The following is a 16,964-nucleotide window of genomic DNA, read 5'->3' as shown; positions in this document are numbered from 1 at the left end:
TTTGAATATTGTTCCTTTAATACCTTAGTAATTTGCCTGTTCCTGTAGTCCATCCAGGACCCTGAACATTTCCTGTCTCCCCCAACTAAAAAATTCTTTGCTAAAGTGTGGCACAAGTATTTAAGAGATGACTTAATCTCATTTCACAAAAAAATGTTGGCATTAAAACATTTTTTTGAATTTGTAGCTTTATTTTAAAGCTGTAAAATAGAAACTGTGTAAATAACAGTTTGTCATAAATATAATGGCAAAGTTGGTTGCCTGAATGTAAACATTCACAAAACACCAAAATGTTGATCTGTATGCAATACAGTGGCTGAATATTGAATGTGTCTTCAGTCAGAATGAATTTTATTCAAGTATTTACTCTTACACAAAAGGGGTCAGATGGGTAATTGTAATATGCATTGACTGGAGATATGCCTGCCTCATAAAAACATATATTGAAGGAAACAGATTCATGCATTACAAACATTTGGCTCTTCCCAATAAAACTTTAACATGATTAAATAGAACAGGTTAGATAGCTCACTATTTTTAAAAAACAAATCATGTGCAGTGGTAATATTAGGCAGACAATAGTGTGGCTCTGAAAACACCATTTGTAAAGACAACAATCAGCAGGCACCAAAATGTGTGAAGAGAAATGTAAAAATTATAATTGTTAGCTGGTTGCATAGTAAATAAACCAACCCACTCAAAATCAGCAGAGGACTATTAATTTGTTAGAATGTAATTTGCAAGCAGCTGAAAAATGGAGAATGCAACTAAAATAGGCATTACGTAAGCTCTTTCTGCAATATTTACTGGTTGCTAAGGGGACAGAGAGGAGAAAATCAACATCAATACAGAACTCTGTTTCATGGCTGCTCCAGAACAATCAGTACCTTCAAATATTTTTCATCAATTCCAAGATATCTGTCCGGATTTACAACGGTTTTCAGAATCAAACATTGCATCACAAAAAGGAAATAAAATTACATTTTACCTGTTTATTGCAACATCAAATAGAGTAGATTTTTTAAAGAAAACTTTTAAACCTATGTTTTTATTTCAATTCTCACTTTGCACCCAGAATACTAAACATTTTCTGTATCCTCCACTCATTCCAAAAAGTTTACAAAAATCATTTAGTTTGTTTGTTCAAAAGTGTAACATAAGTAATTAAGAGATGATGTATTTTCATGTTACATAAAAAATGTCGACATAAATGTATTTTTAAAAGATGAAAATATTCACAGCACATCACAGCAGTACATCCCCCTCCAACATTTCTTTATCCTTTACAGTTCCTACACAGAAAATTGTGTTTTAATCTCGGTCAAAAAGACTGGATATCCTCGCTGCAAGATATCACCATGGACACCATCCTCTTAACTTCTTGCTATTCCCTCAACCAAACAAAATGGGAAGCTATTCAGTTAAAACCATGACTAATGTTAAGCTAAGCACCATGCTACTTCATAGATTCTTGTAATCTAGAAGTTGGCCTTGATAAACAGAATACTGGCCTGGCTGGATTTTAAGCCAAGTTCTGGGAACAAACAAAAATCATGTTGAACTCTTTCAAATCAAGAAATTGGTAAAATAACAGGGTTCCACAGCTTTTCTACCAGGGAGTGTTGAATTGTAATAGAAGTCCCAGCTCCTTGTTTGAACAGACATAACTGATCTCAGTCAAAGGGCAATAAGAACCTACAAACAAACTTGGCATCCGTAAGAAGGTCAGGATATTCAGACAGTGTCTCTGCTGTTCCTGAATACTATCAAAAGCATCCCCCCCACCCCCCCACCCCAGGTAGAAAATCTGTGAGGGCATCAGATATCAGCAGAGTTTGTTTTAAATAACGAGGAGGCATGTCAGAATTTACAAACAATAGAATTCAAAATCAAACTTCAGCCAAATGTCAAAATTTCTGAATGCTCACTGAAGCCCATGATTTCAGGTAAGTTAGCACTTATACAGGCATGAGAAAAACAAGTCAACAATAAATGGTCTCTAAGTTAGCATAACTGATTAGATTGACATAAATCTCATTGCAGATGCCAAAGGAAGAATTGCAATCAATTTATCAATTCAGCAAATAAATCACAAGAACACTTGAGTGCTTTACACTCTAAAGTAATTTTACTTATGGGGAATTATATAAATTTGAATAATTAACTTTGAACTAAATAAGTTGAAGCATACTGTGGTACACCGCAGCTTTCAAGCTGTAACCCAGTAAGCCTACATGGCAACAAATATACACATTATTAATCACAGTCTCCAACCATGCTAAAAGATGCCAAGTCTAAGACATGATTTGGAGATGCCAGTGTTGGACTGGAGTGTACAAAGTTAAAAATCACCAGGTTATAGTCCAACAGGTTTAGTTGGAAGCACTAGCATTCGGAGCGCTGCTCCTTCATCAGGTGTTTGTGGAGTATAAGATTGCAACATACAAAAAGTTTACAGTGTGATGTAACTGAAATATATTGAAAGAGACCTGGAATGGTTGTTAAGTCTCTCATCTGTTAGAATGACCACGTTAGTTTCAGTTCTTTCATATGAAAATCACAAAATATTTTTTAAAAAGTTCCATTCTCAAGTGAACTTTAACAATTGGTGTCATGCTGGCCCAGATAACATACTGAAGGTGTGAGCTTCCCTATGTGAGACCGTCTGTGCCACAATGGTCAGACGGATTCTAATCTAAAAAAAATAGATTTACAGAACCTTACATGGATTGCCAAATATTGCTAAATAACTTGGAAGGCAGCAACTAGATTAATTTTTATTTGTAAAATCTTGCAAATTTTATTCAGACAGTTACAGAATTGTAAAAAATACAAACTCCTGAGCTTTTGATGACAAAAACACTTTTTTTGGGGGGGGGGGATGATTTAGAAATGGACTATTAATTAACATAATATTTAGACACCTTTAACGAATCTGGCATGACAGTAAATTGTAAGTAATATCTTTAATGTTACTTTATTTCAGCTAGGACAAAAGCTGGATTGGTACAACTGACTGTGCACATCCCCTGCTCGGAATCAGGGGCCCAAACTACAAAATGTCTTTGTTTTATTTTCTCATCTGGTGTTCACACTAAGAACGCCAATGCTAAAGATCAGAAAGAAACAAAAATGGAAGTAATTGCTGGCGAGGCTCAGCAGGTCTGGTAGCATCTAACAAGAGGAAACAGAGTTAATGGTTCATGTCCAGGGTCTCTTCTTCACAATTTATGAAGGAGGATCACTGGACTCTAAACATAAGCCAGATGAGAAAAGGCTGGGCCCTGATTATGATCAAGTAAATCTGTTCCAACAGCCCAGAATCACAAGGGAGGTACAAAGTTAAAATCATACAATACCAGGTTATAGTCTAATAGGTTTACCTGTTGGACTATAACCTGGGGTTGTGAGATTTTCAACTTTGTATGCCCCAGTCCAATACCAGCATCTCCAAACCAAGGGAGATACAGCACGCGAGGCCATTCAGCACCAATATTCTGTGGGGTTTTTTTTTAAATAATCCAAATTAATCTCTTATCACTCCAATTACCTCATTTATTCTTCAGCACATTTTTTCAACTCCTTTTTCTCTCATGAACTTATCCAGTTTCCTTCTAAAGCACCCAAGCAAATTGCCTCAATCACTACGCAGTAGCATTTTTCACATTGTAACTACTTTCTGAAAAAAAAACATTTCTCCTCATTTCCCTACTGGATGTATTCGTTACCAACTTCTATGTTGCAGCATAGAAACAACGTACTAAGGATATGGGAGACCTGAAGTAAAAACACGATGTACTGCAGAAACTAAGCTGGTTTACAGAAGTAGAGTCACATTGGATTCAAAACATTGAGTCTTGTTTCTTAGGGTTGTAAAATAGTAAATGGCTAATCGGTAGGTGTTGACCTTTTTGGTAATGTAGTGTATCTAACATTTAAAATATTTTTAAAAATGTTGTAGGCAAGTGAGTTTTTTGAGAAAAGCATGAGTAATGTTTGAGGATATTATGCAAACTGTTGTGACAGTTATCCTGTAGATTTATCAGTTTTTGTCATTACTGAGCATAAAATACAAAGCTGAAAAAAGTATTGACATTTTGTTTAAAAGTAGATTTATTTCAGATTTATTTGACATATTGTTATTTGTACCCAGCTACAGTGAAAAGTGGATATTGTCACCACATTCTGACACCATCTTGAATTACAAAATAAAATACTGAATAATCTGTATAAATTAATATTAAATTGATATTATTAAAACTGAAATAGCTTTAAAAGTTCATCTTTTCCTCTCCATAGACTAGTAACCACACCTGTTAATGTTTAAATGGATAATAAATATAACTGTAATAGTTTAAACTGGTACTACTTTTTAAAAAAATCATCCCTGTTTCTCTCTCCAAAGATGCCACAAGACAGGCAGAGTATCCTCAGTATTTTCTGTTATTACATTTTAGAGACCCTTGCTTTAAGTCGTCAACATGTGAAAACTCTCTCTCGAGTCAAAACTATCCAAGTCAATCATAACTGTGTGTATCTCATCAGGGTAAGCTCTAAGACTTGTCTATTCTACAACAAAATATCTCAACCTGTTCAATTTTGTGCATCTGGAGTTGGCAATAGAAGATAACCATCACTCCTGCAACTATTCCTAACAACTAGGAAAATTTGTGCGTGTGCAGTTTTCAAGTTCTTGCAGTCATTTCATCAAGCTGACCAGGCAAATATAAATTTTGGGTTTTTGCATCAATATGTTGTCTGGTATTCTCAAATATGTAGTATGTACATAAAATAAATTCAACAAGTTACCTAAATAATGCATATTACATTAATGCTTGACTATTTAGTTGGTTTAAAAGACATTGAGCTGTTTTGAACAGTACTTGCCTGCATACTTGTTGGCTTGGTTCAAGAGTTCAGTGCAGGCATGCATATCAGCAAAAGCTCGAATCCCTAAACAATTAGAAGGATGAAGCTGGGACTCCAGGAAATCACAACAGGTCTTTCGCACATCCTGTAACTGCAGTAATCCTGCTGCTGGAAGTAATACCTGTTAAAGAATGGCAACATATTTCAATCTGTCACAAGGCATCAACATCCAAACAATTAAAGTTACTGCACATGTGATTTCTTCCTGTCAACATGCTAAGAATCCCATAATTAGATGGCACAAATACAAGTTAAAAGATGTAAACTAGACATTTTTTTGGCTTGTTTTACGTTATAGGAATATAGAAATGTAGGAATTATTAGCGGGAGCAGGCAATTCAGCCCTTCAAACCTGCTCTACTATTTAACATAATCATAACTGACCTTATTCTGGTCTCAACTCCACTCTCCTTTCTGCTCGCCATAACTCTATTTCGCATTTCATCTTAGACATATGTATTTCTTTCTTGAATCTATTGGTTGATTCCGCTTCCACTGCACTCTGGGGCAGTGATTTTGCAGATTCACAGCCTGCAGAGAGTAGTAGTTTCTGCTTGTTTCAGTTTTGAACATACTCTATATCCATGACCTCTTGTTCAAGACTGTTTCACAGGGGAAACATCTGTTCAAAGTCCAACTTCCCCTATGACATTTTATACACTTCAATCAGGATCCCCCTCATTCTTCTGAGCACTAGTGATTACAAGCCCAAACTAATCAACTGCTCCTCTTATGCCTTTTCATCCCTGGAATCAATGTGGTGAACCTCTTCTGAACTGCCTCAGTGACACCATATCCTTCAAGTAAAGAGATCAAAATTAGGGATAATATTCCAGATGTGAGATCACCAACGCTTTATGTAATTATAACAACACTTCTTTACTTTTACAATCCAGTCCTTTTGCAACAAATTTTATTTGCCTTTCTTAATATATGCTGCACCTGCATACCTACTTTCTACGATTCATATACAAAGACACCCAGATCCCTCTGCCCTGAATCAGGTTGAAGCTGCTTCCTATTTTAATAATAATTTGCCTTTTTACGTTTCCGGCCAAAAGAAAAAACTTCTCACTAATCAACATTAAGCTCCAACCGCCAGATTCTGGCCCATTCTCCGGGCCGATCAGTGTCTATTGTAAACACTCTCTCTCTCTCTCTCTCATCACCGCCTTCTTTCCTGATCAGTGGTGCTGGAAGAGCACAGCAATTCAGGCAGCATCCAAGGAGCAGCAAAATCGACGTTTTGGGCAAAAGCCCTTCATCAGGAATAAAGGCAGTGAGCCTGAAGCGTGGAGAGATAAGCTAGAGGAGGGTGGGAATGGGGAAAAAGTAGCATAGAGTACAATGGGTGAGTGGGGGAGGGGATGAAGGTGATAGGTCAGGGAGGTGGGGTGGAGTGGATAGGTGGAAAAGGAGATAGGCAGATTGGACAAGTCATGGGGACAGCGCTGAGCTGGAAGTTTGGAACTAGGTTGAGGTGGGGGAAGGGGAAATGAGGAAACTGTTGAAGTCCACATCGATGCCCTGGGGTTGAAGTGTTCCGAGGCGGAAGATGAGGCGTTCTTCCTCCAGGCATCTAGTGGTGAGGGAGCTGCGGTGAAGGAGGCCCAGGACCTCCATGTCCTTGGCAGAGTGGGAGGGGAAGTTGGAATGTTGGGCCACGGGGCGGTGTGGCTGATTGGTGCGGGTCTCCTGGAGATGTTCCCTAAAGTGCTCTGCTAGGAGGCGCCCAGTCTCCCCAATGTAGAGGAGACCGCATCGGAAACAACGGATACAATAAATGATATTAGTGGATGTGCAGGTAAAATCTTGGATGTGGAAGGCTCCTTTAGGGCCTTGGATAGAGGTGAGGGAGGCGGTGTGGACGCAGGTTTTACAGTTCCTGCTGTGGCAGGGGAAAGTGCCAGGATGGGAGGGTGGGTTGTAGGGGGGCGTGGACCTGACTAGGTGGTCACGGAGGGAACAGTCTTTGCGGAAGGCGGAAAGGGGTGGGGAGGGAAATATATCCCTGATGGTGGGGTCTTTTTGGAGGTGGCAGAAATGTCAGCGGCTGATTTGGTTTATGCAAAGGTTTGTAGGGTGGAAGGTGAGCACCAGGGGCGTTCTGTCCTTGTTACGGTTGGAGGGGTGGAGTCTGAGGACGGAGGTGCGGGATGTGGACGTGATGCGTTGGAGGGCATCTTTAACCATGTGGGACGGGAAATTGTGGTCTCTATTAATGTAATAAATGCTGCTTAAAGTTATCGGACGTCAGAATTAATGGATCTTTAATTTTTCCATTTCCTATGTCAGTGGAACTTTAGAATTTGAGTTTACCAAGCAGCACAGGATATTCTCTGGAATACTTAAATCAAGCTGTAAGTTGGCTCATGAGTTAAGGACACTATGTGCAACAGTAAGATACATCAATCACAACATCAACCTCAATTTGCATCTGTGATATGACTGCTCGCATTTAGGACAGCAAATGGGAGACTACAATTAACTTCAACTTCAGTGCAAAACTTAGTCAGACATCCTATTCCTGAACACACAGGTGGGCAAAGTTGCCTAGGAACAGAATCAATCTTGATTTTCAACCAGGACTCAAATTCCTTACAGATCCAACAATTAGTCAGCAGCCTTTCAACACGCCAAATTTAAAAAAAAACACTGCAGATGTAATTGGTCAAACAAAAACAGGAGGTACCAGAAATAGATACGCCTGCCACAGTAGGAAGAATGTTCACCAGATTTTTTCATGGGGTAGCAGTTTGTCATATGACGGGGGGGGTGGGGGGGGTGGAAATTGGGTCAAATGGGCCTGTATTAGTTGTTTAGAAGAAGTGGGAATTTTACTGGAATGTGACAGTGCTGGTCATACTGGATGCAGGAATTATGTTCCCTCTGACAAGGGGCTCCAAAACAGAGGGGGCACTAAGGATGTGTGGTCGTGCATTTCTGTGTGAGTCGAGGAGAAATCCTTTACTCCAAAAGGTGATGTATCAGTGGAATTTTCTACCAGAAAAGTCTGTGGAGGTCACAACAGAAATAGATGGATGTCTAAAAGCTATCGTTGTCAAAAGACTTGAGGAGAGAGCCAATGTCAGAATTGAGAGACAGGTTCAGCCATGATTATGTTAAATGATGGAAGCATCTGAATCACTACTCTGTTTCTTTCAACCTTACCCCCCTCGCAGTGTTTTCACTATTCACTCTAATGGTTCAGTTGTTGCCTCAGCTTTATTTCCTTAACATCGATAACAATGAATTTCAAACTCTTGCACAATGCTGAACTCTTCTATTGTCACTTTCACTTCAGTGATTGCTTCATTGGCCAGGACTCTTACCTCAGCCCCAACTTCAGCCTTTTCTCCCACATTCAGAATTCTTATTCTGTCTGGATCCTCTCCCCTCTGTCCACACCTCGACATCATTTCATCAGGAGCTGGCATGGTGACATGAGCCAACTCAATTTCTCTCACACAGTCAAACCGATTTTCCTCTGAATATGTAGCACTCGTTCTCTCAGATCCAACATTTTCCTTGTCATTAGACCTACTGACAAAGATGACGCTGTTGCGAGTGAAAATAAAATATTCCACGTAGCAAATGATGAACACCAACTCGGATCATCTCATCCTCGCTTTTCCAGACCAAAATTCCACCATGGAATACAAATGCCGAGGCAGTCATTGATCACATCACCTCTCGACATCACCACCCAACCACAGTTCCACAGGCTTGCACTGCCCACTTCTACCTCATTCTCAAGATCTATAAACTGACCTGGTAGACCCATTGTTATAACTCACTTTTACCCTACAACACTGATTTCCTCCAATCTCAACTCCATTTCTTCTCCTTTTGTTCAGGGTCTTCCAATCTATACTCCCAACTTTTTTGATGACTTGCACCACCTTTGGTTTCCTGCCCTTAATGATCACCCTAGATGGCCCAAAGGCTGTTCATGTATTTGAATGGAGGGCCAGTTAGTTGCATCCAGCACGACACTCCTCAGCTGAACACAGAAAATTCTTTTGTCTCCAATTTCCCTCCACATATAAGGTGGAGCCATTGCAACCTGTATTGATCCTGTCTTTTCTTGGGATATGTAGAATATGTTTTACTCAATCCTACTCAGTTCCTCTCTGAAGCTGATAATTGTATCAGAAAATTAATCAAACAGTGCCGTACACTGTAGTTGACAGGACCAATGACAATATCCAGTACATTTTTCACAATTCTGTTCCCCATCCAACTTCAATGTGACTTTTCTCCAAAATAACTTTCTCAGCCTTCTTCTTCCAAGGATTTGCCCTATATTCCAAAGGTGTGTGCCCCCTCCACAAAACCCTGGTTCACTCAACGAACCCCAAGGCACTGCTCTTTCCCTAAAGCATCTGCATATTTAGCTGAGAAGATACAACGTATGCCCTTTTATCTCCTCCTTTCCACCGACCTCCAAGGGCTCAAATATGTCTTCTAAGTAAAACAGTGACAGACATGCACTTCTTTCAATTTAGTGAACCGTATTCACTGCCCATGACACTGTCTAATCTAGATTAGGGACACCAAATTTATCTCAGGTGATCATTTAGCTTAGTGCCTCCATTCACTCCATGAACATGTCCCTGAAGTTCAAGACAATTTTACTTGTACTCCCCACTTTCACTGACCTCCTTTGCCCTTGGCCTCCTGTTGGTACTCAACGAAATCTCAAAGAACAGCACTTCATCCTTTTAAGTACAATCTTTGGGACATAAGGATTCAATGCCTTTAGATCAAAATAGCATTTTAAAAAATATTTCCTCTGACTATGTCAGCAAATGTTCTGTTAGTTCAGTCATCACCACCTTCCATCCTAACATATATCTTACTTTCCCTGCTTTTTGCCTTTTCCTGCAGCTATACTTGCTTACACGGGTCAGATCTCTAATGCACATTTCCCAGTTCTGACAAAAGGTCACAGAGCTGCAATATTAATGGCTTCTCTTGGCACTGATGCTGCCAGGCTGGAGTATTTCCAACATGTTTATACAGGTATATCTGATTAAATGATCGGAGTTATTTGGAAGTATAAAGAGTTATCAAAAGGCTTACAGAATGATTTACAAAAGTCTTTGAAAGTTCTGCGGGAGAGCTCAAGAGACAAACCTAATGGTTTAAATGGAAGGTGTTTAAAAAACAGCATTAGTGACAATATTCACTCATCAAAGGCCTTGATATCTAGCATGGTGGAATTGCAGAGAATTGAAGTGTGGAAGGTGTATGGTATATACCCTGCTGTTGTGAGGAGATTAATAGCAGTGAGTTATTGACCTCCTTTATGGGTAAATGGTCCTGTTCACTGAAGAGCTCCTCACATTCAAGCTACCTAGTATAGGTTCAAACTTCCATATTACTTATCCAAAAAATTATCCTCTCAGACAAAAACAGAGAAGTACAGGTCGTTCTGCTCTAACATGTGTTTCATTAACCCAAATTCACTATAACACGATTGACCAATTGGGGACACTGTTTCAAAGCGTGAACTTTTGAAATGTGTGTTGGCTATAATGTGATTACATCACCAACATTAAGCGCTGTTTCTAAAGCTCGATTTTTCATTAACATGTGAACAACTTTCGCTTTACAAAAGAACTACCTGTACTTTATTAGCCAAGCCTTCAGCATTTCAGTGAAGAGTTGTGCAACCACAGAGATTGCAAGTCATCAGAAAACCTCAGGAGTCAGGACTGCGGAGTCCGACGTTCAAGTCAGTTAACTTAAGAAAACAGAAGTGGGGATAGACTTGCAGCACACAGCATGCTGCCAGGAGCCTAACTGCTTTGTACTGCATGTCAAGGCAATCAGCATATTCACACTGTTTGTGTGCTTTCAATATACACACTGTAACGTATTGCTTAATCTCAATTTCTCTAACAGGTTAATGCTCAAATCGTTGATGATCACAACAGCCACCTAAAGCAGGTCTGCGCTAAATATCCGGGGAATAGCCATGACTTATACATTCTGGACTACTCACAGATACAGCTTCCTTCAAAAACCCTCAGCCCATACAAGAATGGTTGCTAGGCAACAAGGGATATCCTCTTCATCCTTATCTGATGGTACCTCTGAAATCGTCAGACTGCTGCCAGGAGATACACAACACTCCTCACACTTCAGGGAGAGCCAATGTAGAACAGACCACAGACCTTCTGAAAAGGAGCTTCTGATTCCTGGATGGTCACACACTGCCATGCAGAAATATAAACCAAATGGGCTGTCCCACACAAAAGTGGTGTGCTGCGGCCTTCACAATCTCAGTCACCAAAGTGGCATTGTGTGCTGGCCAAGAAGATGCAGGAGCAAGAGGAAACCTGAATGAGGAAGACAAAGGTAAAGGCTCCTCAGACAGACCAGGAAAAGAGACAGACAGGTGGTGGTCTGTCAAGCCAGAGACAACATTAATGCCACCCCCCACCAGGGTGATTGAGCTAACTGAAGACATTTTCAGTCCCTGTTAGTATATTGTTTCCACAAATGGCAGTCAGCCCTCTGCTTGCCCAAGGCTACTCTCCTCAATGGATGCAGCCCAAGATCCCAAACCTCTGCTAACTACTCTCTCAATGCATCCACATTCAACGATCCACACAAATGAACCTCTAGATCCCTCCGTCTTTCCCCACTCTTTAGAACCATAAGTAATAAATATTGCCTGCCCCATTCCTCTTGTCAAAATACATCACCTCACTCTTCTCTGAATAAAATTTCATCCCCACTTGTCTACCTCATCCACTAGCATATCGATGCATTCAGAAATATGTAATATAATCAAATAGAGCCAGCGTGGCGTCATGAAGGATAAAATATATCTGACAAGTTTATCCAAATTCTTTTAGGAGTTAACATGCAGGATAGACAAAGGGAAAACAAGTGATGCAAGACCTTTGGATTTCCAAAAGCCATTTGATAAGGCACCACACTACTTGTTAAGAGCTCTGGTGTTGCAGTACTACTGATTTGGCCAACTAATTGAAGCCAAACAATTGAGAAAAAAAGGGCATTTTCAGGATGGCAACCTGTACCCATTGCAATTGACATGGATCAGTGATGGGGTCACACTTACTTATAATACATACTACTGACTTGGATGAGGGAAATATTTGTATTATAACTAAGTTGGTACATGACAAAAAAAAATGGAAAGTCAAGCGGTGACAATGACAGAGTCAGCTGAGAGATACTGACACAATGGGCAAAAACGTAACAGTTGGAATATTATGTGGTAAATTGAGAGGCACTTTGGCAGGAAGGAGGGGAGCCGAATATTATTAATTGAAAAAATCTGCAACGCAGAGAATCTCAGGTTCTGGTGCATTAATCACAAAAACCTAATATACAGGTATAGCAGGTGACAGGGAAGGCAAATAGAATGTTGGCCCTCATTTCAGAGGGACTGGAGAGTAAAGAGGCCACCTTGCTAAAACTAAAAAAAAAGATATGTTGGCATTGGAGACAGTCCAAAGAACATTCACTAGGTTAATGCTAGGCTGCAGGGATTGTCTTACAACAGGCCGGGTAGGTACGGCCTTGCTCTTGGAAGTGTAGAAGAGTGAACTGTGACCTTACTGAAACATACAAGATCCATGGGGGCCAGTCTGGGTAGTTATTGCTGCCACTTGTAAGAGTATTCAAGACCAGAGGGCATAATCACAGAGCAAGGTATCATCCACTTGAGGCAAATAAGTAGGAATTTCTCCTCTCAGTCATGAATCTGAGAAATTCTTTACAGCAGAGAGAAAGGGAGCTTGGGTCATTAAATATATTCCAGGCTGAGTTAGACTGATTTTTAAATCAATAAAGGGAATCAAAGTTGATGGGGAAAAGGCAGGAAAGTGGACTGGAGGAGTATCAGATCAACCACAAGCTAATTGAATGATGGAACAGATTCAATGGATTAAATGGCCTACTTCTGCTACTATGTTCTATGGTCTTATTCTCCGTTGCAACTAATTATCATCCTTACCGTCCACCACACCTCAAAGTTTGGTATCTTAAATTATTACTGTACTCTACATTCCAACATCAAAGTTAGCTGTACATCAAAAGATAGTGGTCTCCAGCACCAAACCTTGAGGAACCACTACTGTCAACCTTCCATCATCTGACAATAACCATATGTCACATCTCACTATTCTGCCCTTAAGCCAATGTTTTATCTAAGCTGACATTGACTGCTTTATTCCATTAACCTGAAATTTTGTTAAATAACCTCTTTTTGTGAAACACTTTTTTAAAATTCAGAGAATTTTCATTTCCCTCTCACCCTTCTCTACTACTTCAAAAATTCCAATTAGATCAGATAACATGTGCATGGCTTTTACAAATCTGTTGGCTTTCCTTGATTAATTCATGGCTAGCCAAATGCATGTCGATTTTGTTTTCCTCATTATTGTTGCTAAAACCTGAGTCACCAGTAATCTGAAACCAACCAGCTTGCAGTTATACAGAAATGCCCTCACACCTTCTTTCAAATAAAGTTGTCTGGCACATTTGCAAACCTCCAGTTTTCTTCCACCTCCCCCGAATCTAGACTGGAAGATTATGGCAAGCCCTTCCACGGTCTCCATCCTTCAGCAACCCGGGAAGCCAACCACCTAGATGGAGTGACTTATCCAACCAAAGCACGGGCAGCCTTTTCAATACATCCCTCACCCTGGTCATTATCGTGATCATTTGTGCTTCTACAAATATGGTAATGTTTGCTATTCTTTTGGTAAATACTAATACAAAATATTATACTCATTAAGTACTCCAGTGTTGCCCATCTCTAAGCCCACCTCTTTTTATCTAATATGCACCATCCACCACTTACTATTTTACAAGCTGATAGCAGCCATATGTTCCCTTTTATGACAAATGAGTGGGTTTTTTTTGGTTAAATTTCCTCTTCCCTTTACAGCATATTATATTGGCCAGGTTCTATCTTGGAGTTGTGAAAACACTGTCAGGTGGCTGATCCAGACCAATATTTCCAGTTTATTCTAGCAATGTACAATTAACTTATTCAAAGTTAATTATTTAGACTACAAGACCTAAAAACATATTCCTATCCTAAGCAAGCTAGCCTTTCACTTAAGCTTCAAAATAGACATTTCGCAGCTCTCAAAACATCAAATAAAAGTGCTGCTTAAATGTAGGCAGAAATATCAATTTCGTGGCACAGCATGTTGATTTATTGTGCTGTAGTAGCATGTGGATTTACAACTGGAGATATTGTGTTAGTCTCACGCTAGCTGCAAGACTTTGGGGAAAAAAACGTTTTGCCACAGGGAGGAGGAAAGAAAATTAAAACGAAGTGAAATCAATGCGACTGTTAAAATTACCCCAGCAGCTCATGACACAATGCAATTGACAGAGTACAATTCACAGAATACTTCCTAAAATGGCATGTACTGCAGAGGACGACTCAAAAAAATGACAAAAAAATCAAGTTTTAAAAAGCAGTAGAAAGGGCAAAATATATTTTTAAGCACATACATATAGCCACATTAATGGCTTCTCTCAAGTTATCTGCACAGAGTTCACAATCATGTTCAGCCATTTAGCATGATCATTGATTATGCAATAATCTTTGGTTCTTTTGCAGAATTTGTATGCCTGAGGACTGGCCAATACTTCAGGAAGCACACATTCCAACTTCATCACAGGAGTAATAAAACAAGCTGGTTTTAGTAAAAGAAAATGGTGAAACAAAAAGCAAAGAACTGCGGGTGCAGGAGATCTGAATCAAAAACCAAAATAGCTGGAGAAACTCAGCGGGTCTTGCTACATCTCCTGAGAGAAAGCAGCATTAACTTCTCTGGTCCAGTGACCCTCTTCAGAAATGTCTCCAATAAAATTGTGAAACTGTTGCATCATAAAACCCCAGCTAATTCATTAACACCCATTATGGAATGAAAGATGCCATCTTTATTTGGGCTGATTTACACATTTAGATTAGATTAGATTAGACTTACAGTGTGGAAACAGGCCCTTCGGCCCAACAAGTCCACACCGACCCGCCGAAGCGAAACCCACCCATTACTTCAACATGGTTGACAATATACACTCAGCAAGCCACTCACTCAGTAACATCAAAATGGCTAATTCACAGCAACTCAAGGGGGTCCATGATGGCCTTATTGGGCAAGTAAAGCTGGCCAATAAAGACTAATCTTCCAAACAACAGCCTCAACCCAAATACATCCTTCAAAAAAAAAATAAAATTTTGCATTTTATTTTAAAGTCAGCTTACCTAGAAATTAGATCAAAATAACTACCTGGACTATGCAGTCAGTGAAGGAACAGGCCTCAAATGTTTATTTCACTGATAGCTGCCCACAAAATTTCTTCAGACTTTTAAGCAGAGATTTCTCTAATCTGGAATCTCAACCATGCACTTGAGTCTATTAGCAAAACAAGCTAAGAGAGGCTCCTTGACCAAGGAGATTAAAGAATCCATTGAACCATGCAAAGTTTAAACCAGGAAGTATAAAGCAGAAAATGTAAATGGAATTTAAAAGGATGAATGGAGGAGAAGATTAACAACTAGGAAAGAAAGATAAGGTTGACAAAAATAAAAGCAACAGACTAACAAAGGCAAAAACAATTATTCAAATCTCCAACATTGATCAACTTATGAAGCAATGAAACCTCACACAGTCATAGAAACAACATTTTTAAGGCCAGAGAAGTTCATTTGTTCCTGAATGCACCAGTCTCATCTTTCTCAGAGATATTTAGTAGGAATCTGGAGCAAAACGTACATCAATACTGGCATGAGCATTACATGGCAAATGGCTACCCTCTGTGCCGTAATGACTATAACTTCACGGCATTGTGTGTCTATCACCGTCAAGGAAATGAGAAAGCTTCTGTTATAGCTAGAAAAAGGAGACAGTGTAATTCTGACTACAGTCTGCAGATTCCTACAATTGCTAGCCTCACTGCCATTATTAATTGCAAGTTTCAGCCATTGTGTCAAGTACCCCTGTGTGGAGTTTGCACATTCTCCCCGTGTCTGCATAGGTTTCCTCCAGGTGCTCCGGTTTCCTCCCACAATCCAAAGATGTGGTCAGGTGAATTGGCCATGCTAAATTGCCCACTAGTGTTAGGTGCATTAGTCAGAGGGAAATGGGTCTGAGTGGGTTACTCTTCGGAGCGTCAGTGTGGACTGGTTGGGCTGAAGGGCCTGTTTCCGCACTGTAGGAAATCTAGTCTAAACTAATCTACCCAAAGAATGATAGTATGAAGGAGAAACCTCTTTCTATTCTAACACTTGACAGAACAATTCCAGACTTCGTAAATGATCAGGAATGAAGGTTTGTTACAGTGATGAGCTTCTGTTGTGGCCAAACAAAATTCCATGTCCTAATCAAGGAGCACATGCAGTTCTGATTACTGAATAATGATTTACTTACATGCCGAGAGAAGTGAGCAATAATTGATGAGAAGAAGTGTGAAAGTGGGCGATGGGATAAACAAAATGACTGTATGCTGTGAGGACATTATGTATATTTGTTGAAATACACCAAATCTCCCAGGATGAAGCTCACTGATAAACACAAGTGAAATTTTTGATTACCTGCCAAGACTATTCTTATTTGACAGGCAGCAGAAATTGAGATATTCCCCAAATTACTGTCCATCAAATAAAAAAAAACTTTGTCCAACAGCACTCAACTACAGATATTTTCTAAACAACCTGTTCAGAGTTGCAATTACACATCACCACCACAGGTGAGACTTGAACCCAGGCCACTTATGGGGTGGCACGGTGGCTAGTACTGCTACCTCACAGCACCAGGGACCTGGGTTTGATTCCACCCTTGGGCGACTGTGTGTGGAGTGTGCACATTCTCCCCATGTCTGTGTGGGTTTCCTCCAGATGCTCCCATTCACTCTACAGTCCAAAAGATATGCAGGTTAGGTGGATAGGTCACCTAAATTGCCCATAGTTGTCCAGAGATGTGCACGTGAGGTGGATTAGCCATCGGAAATGCAGGGTTATAGGGATAGGGGAG

The 16,964-nt window shown here is 39.9% G+C and overlaps 1 protein-coding gene across 3 annotated transcripts in view; it reads right to left on the bottom strand.

The window, feature by feature from the left end:
- The window catches only part of klhl2 (kelch-like family member 2), a 144,418-nt gene that overhangs the window by 78,382 nt on the left and 49,072 nt on the right, over positions 1 to 16,964 (bottom strand). For all 3 annotated transcript variants that reach the window (XM_060832759.1, XM_060832769.1, XM_060832778.1), the window contains one exon: positions 4,888 to 5,050. In XM_060832759.1, coding sequence (XP_060688742.1) covers positions 4,888 to 5,050 — 163 coding nt within the window. The remainder of the gene's footprint in view (positions 1 to 4,887; positions 5,051 to 16,964) is intronic.

The sequence above is a fragment of the Hemiscyllium ocellatum genome, chromosome 1 (assembly GCF_020745735.1).
Source record: "Hemiscyllium ocellatum isolate sHemOce1 chromosome 1, sHemOce1.pat.X.cur, whole genome shotgun sequence".
Classification (NCBI taxonomy): domain Eukaryota; kingdom Metazoa; phylum Chordata; class Chondrichthyes; order Orectolobiformes; family Hemiscylliidae; genus Hemiscyllium; species Hemiscyllium ocellatum.
Note: the sequence above shows the minus strand (reverse complement) of the source record. Positions and strands in the feature narration are given on the sequence as shown.